At 51.3% G+C, this 5,481-nt stretch overlaps 1 protein-coding gene across 1 annotated transcript; it reads right to left on the minus strand.

The window, feature by feature from the left end:
- Positions 1-3,652: 3,652 nt before the first annotated feature.
- Positions 3,653-4,818, minus strand: FAM241B (family with sequence similarity 241 member B). The gene is made up of 2 exons (XM_004386377.2): positions 4,636-4,818; positions 3,653-3,922 (listed from the first exon to the last, which is right to left on the minus strand). Exons 1-2 carry the CDS (start codon positions 4,726-4,728, stop codon positions 3,653-3,655), a joined length of 363 nt encoding a protein of 120 aa, XP_004386434.1. The 5' UTR covers positions 4,729-4,818.
- Positions 4,819-5,481: the final 663 nt, after the last annotated feature.

Below are 5,481 nucleotides of genomic sequence, written 5' to 3' on the forward strand. Positions count from 1 at the left end.
ATACTAGTAAGAAGACCAGACTTAATGGCCTAAGACTGGTGGCACCCTGGAAAGCATGGCCCCTGGTCTCTCCATCACCCCAGAACTAAAACAATTTCCGAGGCCAACTCTTCAGACAGGTATTGGACTGGACTGTGGGACATAAAGTGATACGCGTGAAGAATGTGCCCCTTAGACAAGTAGATATAAGAGACCAAAGGGGCGGCTTCTGTCCAGAGGTGAGCTGGGAAGGCAGAGAGAGTTAGGAGCTGGTTGAATGTTCATGGGGAATCAGGGGCAGAGGGGAGGAGTGTGCTGTGGCAGAATGGGGTGAGCGGCTGGGGTCTCATAACAATGTATGTTAAAAAAAAAATTCTGTACGGGAGACTAACTTGAAATGTAAACTTCATTTAATTACATCAATTAAAAAAAAGAATTATCTTAGCTGAAGGGAAGGACAGCACACATTACAGGGGAAGTCAGCACAACTGGACTAAACCAAAACTAAGAAGTTTCCTGAATACAACCAAACACTTCGAGGGACAGAGTAGCAGGGGTAGAGGTCTGGGGACCATGCTTTCAGGGGACATCTATGTCAATTGCAATAACAAACCTTATTAAGAAAATGTTCTACATCCTACTTTGGTGAGCAGCATCTGGGGTCTTAAAATCTTGCAAGCGGCCATCTAAGATGCATCAATTGGTCCCAACTACTTGGAGTAAAGGAGAATGAAGAACACCAAAGTCACAAGAAAAATATTAGCCCAGGAGACTAAAGGGCCACATAAACCAGAGACTCCATCAGCCTGAGACCAGAAGAACTGGATGGTGCCCGGCTACCACCAATGACAGCCTGACAGGGAACACAACAGAGAGTACCCGACAGAGCAGGAGAAAAGTGGGGTGCAGAACTCAACTTCTAGTAAAAAGACCAGACTCAATGGTCTGAGACTGGAGGAACCCCAGAAAGCATGGCCCCCAGACTCTCTGTCAACCCAGAACTGAAACAATTCCCCGAGGCCAACTCTTCAGACAGGGATTGGACTAGACCATGGGACATAAAATGATACTCGTGAAGAGTGTGCTTCTTAGCTCAAGTAGATATGAGACTGAATGGGCAGCTTCTGTCCGGAGGTGAGATGAGAAGGCAGAGAGGGTTAGGAGCTGGTTGAATGGACATGAGGAATCAGGGGTGGAAAAGAGGAGTGTGTTGTCACAGTACAGGGAGAGCAATTTGGGTCACATAACAATATATGTATAAATTTTTGTATGAGATGCTAATGTGAATTGTAAACTTTTACTTAAACTACAATTTAAAAAAATAAAATAAAGTGTTAATAAAAAAATGTCACGTCTAACAACTTGCCTCAGGCTGGCTAACCAAGCCCCAGGAGAGATGGCCACTGCCCCAGCTGCTGTCAGGGCACCTCTCCATCCTCGCCTCGAGCCAGAGGCCCAGCTTCTCACATACTCCCACTTCTCCTCAAACGGCTCAGGCTTTGGAAATGGAAAATGAACTCTAGAAAAAGACACAATTCTCAGCACCTGAATTTGTGGACTCAGATTCACACCCCCTAAAGGTATTTTATATAGTGGGGGTCTATTTAAGGTGGTGTTAAACAGTTAATGTGCTCGGCTGCTCAGCAAAAGGTTGGAGGTTTTAATCCACCCAGAGACACCTCAGAAGAAAGGCCTGGTGATCCACTTCTGAAAAATCAGCCATGAAAACCCTAAGGAGTACAGTTCTGCTCTGACACACATGGGCCACTGTGAGGAGGAATTGACTTGATGGCAACTCGTTACTTAAGATTTATTTCTTCAGAGTCTCACAGCTCTGAAACAGGAAAAAGGGAAAACCAGCCCTAGAGAGACAGGTTGAGGGGAGGGGCTTTTTTTGGGGTGGGGGGTGGGTAAGGGAGATGCCGCACAGGAAGGAGCCCCTTCCTTCATGGTTGGGTGGGCTACAACTGCAGGAGCTGGGGGACTGGGTAAGCTGATGGGCAAAGGGGCTAGGGCAGACGGACATGCCACAGAAGCAGCCAGGGACACCATCCAGGGCTAGACACCAGCTGCCCCTTGCCCAGACCCTCCCTTCCCCCTCTGTGACCCCCTGAAAAGGGCCCAGCATCCCTCCCCCTATATGCCCATCATAAAGGGAACACATGTTCCATCTATATGCCCAACATAAAGGGAACACATGTTCCATCCGCCGCCAGGAAATAAAGACACAGAAAACATTCTTTGAGAAAGGAGTCCTGTTGGGACACCACAAAGCTCCCCCAGGCATATCTGCAGTAAAGGGATCCAGCCCCCTCAAGGGCAGCAGAGGGCTCTGTCCGGGGCAGTGCAGGGGGCTCCCAAGAGGGATAGAATCAATCTCACCCTCTCTCCCCTCCTCCCCCCAACATCCCACGATGGTTTCCTCCCCTTGCTCTGGTCTTCGAGAAGCACCTCCAAAACCTGCTTTCCTCCCCAACCGAACCCAGAAGGATCCTGAGAAGATGGTGAGAAATCTCGTTCCAGGGCAGGCAAAGTCCCCAAGCTCACCTAGCCTTTCTCTAGGCTGTAACTCAAAGCCCACAGTGGGTCCCAAGCTCCCCAGTGCCTCCCCCCAGCAGGGGGCTAGCAGGGCTAGCACGGCTGCCAGCTCCAGGGCTCGCAGTCAAAACTCACAAAACGCAGGGTACCCTCACCCCCACTTTAGGGTCCCATCATCCCAGATGCACTGAGCAGTCAGCGCCGAGGCCCCCACCCACTAAGGAAAGCGAGAACCTCAGCAAGGCCAGCCTTTGGGAAGCTGAGCAGCCTCCAGGCAAAGCCCTGGGAGGGAGACCTCAGATCCTGCCCCTAGCTGTTCCATCCCACAGCCTCCCCAGCCATTCCACCAGAGGGCCCGTCCTCCCAAGGCTGACCCTGAAGTCCAGCATCTCAGAATGAGCCTAGATGTTAGCCAAGCATCAGGCAAGGGGCCCAAGTCCTGGCTTTACCTGGCCCCCCTGCCAGACCCCGAACCCTATCGAGAAAAGCTGAGAAACCACCCTCTCCGCTCAGATGCCCACTGATATCCTGTTCCCCAAACCCAACCCCTCCCAAGCCACCTTCACCGTGTCTTCCAGAGCTGCGTGCCAGCTGTGCTATTAGTTACCAGTTTCTTTACAGGGACTCAGTTTTGCTTCAATTAATTTATTGAAAATATCACCACAATGAATAGAATGCCAGTCCCAGCACTTGTCATAAATACAAGGTAGCCAATAAAAATATACAATTAAAACAAAACACTGCTATAAAAGTCTGGAAACATTTCCCACCTGTCCTAAGCCCAAGGCCTGCTTCCTAGTAAAAGGGGAAGTCAGCACATGTTCCAGATGCGTCAGAACATGTTGGCACCAACTGGGACTTTCTTCTTGGCATAAAAGGATTAAAGAAAATTGGAAAGGAAATCCCTATCTTGCTCTGATTTTGTGCCACTTAATGCAGGCCACCTAAAAAATCTCCAGGGGCCCAGAGTATCACCTGATATTTGGAGAATGCTGGCTTAGAGTCTCCCTCTGCTTCATGCGTAACACAAAGTGAAAACACACACCTGCGGCCCCTCCTCTGCCCACACCTGCAAGGAACCACTAGATCCCCTATGCGCCTGCTCTCACACACACCCCCACCAGCCCCCTGGAGGTCACCGCTGACTCAGGTGGGACACCAGGTAGACGAGGCCCACCAGCAAGAGGCCACGAACACCCAGCATCATGAGCAGGAAGAGGAGCAGGATGGAGGTCACCGGCTCCACGGCGTGGTTGCCCAGATGCCACTGGGGGAAGCCCATGTTCACCAGCTGCCGGTTGAGGTCATTGAAGGGGGACTGAGCAGCACCCAGCCTGGCTCCCGCCTGCTGCTGGCGGGGGCCAGGACCCCCCAGGGGAGCACCATGGGCCCTGTTGAGAAAGCTCTGGAAGGTGGAAACAGAGAAAGATGAATGAATCCAGAGAAAGCTTCACCAGAGTTCAGGCGCCAGCCAGGAGGGAACCCCGCTGGGTTGGGCCCTACCCTCCCAGGAGAGGGAGGCTGTGCTGGGAAGGGTAGGTGGTCCCCTAGAGCCACCCAGGGTCACTTCCTCCCTTCTCAGCAATCCCTGGATCCAGACATAGGATCCCCAACAATGAGCCACAAGCCCTCAGAACGCAAAAAACGCTAGCCCATATTCTCCGTGTTGTGCCCAGGACAGGGAAGAAAGGAAGGGGTCAAGGTGGGTTAGATTACAGGGCACAGGCCTCATGAAAGCATTTTTAATACTCATCGCTCCCTCTTTTAAAGTAATCATTTGTGGTCATGGGCTCATCTCCTCTACTTACTCTCCAGCTTCTCTCACCCAAAGGACTCACAGAGAAGTGTGTGGCTCCAGTGGGGTTTGCCACCCAGGTTAAAGGAGAGAGAGCTCTTGGCTTTGAAGCCTGGGGAGACTGCCTAGAGGAGGGAGAACTGGGGAGGCAAGGGCTGGGCAATAAATCCACTGAGTTTGCCCCAAGTCTTGGCGCTTTATGCTTCCCAGCTTGGCTCAGTGCAAAGAGGGCTTCAAGCTAGAGAAGGTTAACAGCAGCAGGAGAGACTTCTGGGAGCTGAGAAACCAGCACGGAGGACAGGAGAAAGCAGCTGTCCCCCTACCTGGCGAGGTGTGCTACTACGCGGCGACGTGGTAGTCCTCACGCGGGGGTCGTCGTCCTGCACAATTTCCCCATTGGCCAAGATCCGTACCATCCTCTGATGGACTCCGGTCCCCACTGGGCTATATCTGCAATGACGGCCAGGGTGGAGGGCCAGCAGAAGCCAAGTAGCCCAGATGCCCACCCACTACAGCCCTTAACTTGCAGTGATCTGTGACTAGGATCATGAGGGTCCAAGAATGATTTTCCCCCAGACCTCAGAAAGCCTGAAGGAAGCAATTTCCCAGAGATAAAGAGATGTGTTTGCTGTTAGTGGGGCAAACTGCAATCCACGGTGCTCACACGGTGCTCACACAGGGTACCCACTCTGAGCAGGTGCTGGGTCTGATTAATAAAAAGCAGGGAAATAAGTAAATGAAAGTTCTTTACTAGACAAAAATATTTCAAATCTTTTTCAGTGGACTCTACACTGAGTCCACTGGGAAAACTATCCAAAGGATTCTGGGAGAAGGAAGTTTTATTATTAACCACCACCATCAACAACTTGGACTTGAACCCTTGCTGTGGCCTGGGCACTGCTGAAGGTCCATGGAGGCTGATCTCATTTAAGCCTCACGACACTCCTCTGCGGTGGGTACTAGCACTTCCGCTGTACAGGTGAGGGAGTGAGGCACAGAGGTTTAAGGAGCTTGCCCAGGATCAAGCCTGTATAGGCAGCACGGAAAAAATGTGAAGCCAGGAACGCCAGCTCTGGGCTTTCTATGGGTACTAAACAGAAGTCCAAGGCACCAGAATCCTCAACCCCACAATACCCACACCTCAATTTCTCTTCTGTTAAAAAATGGGT

Source organism: Trichechus manatus, unplaced genomic scaffold (assembly GCF_000243295.1).
Source record: "Trichechus manatus latirostris isolate Lorelei unplaced genomic scaffold, TriManLat1.0 scaffold00163, whole genome shotgun sequence".
Lineage (NCBI taxonomy): Eukaryota > Metazoa > Chordata > Mammalia > Sirenia > Trichechidae > Trichechus > Trichechus manatus.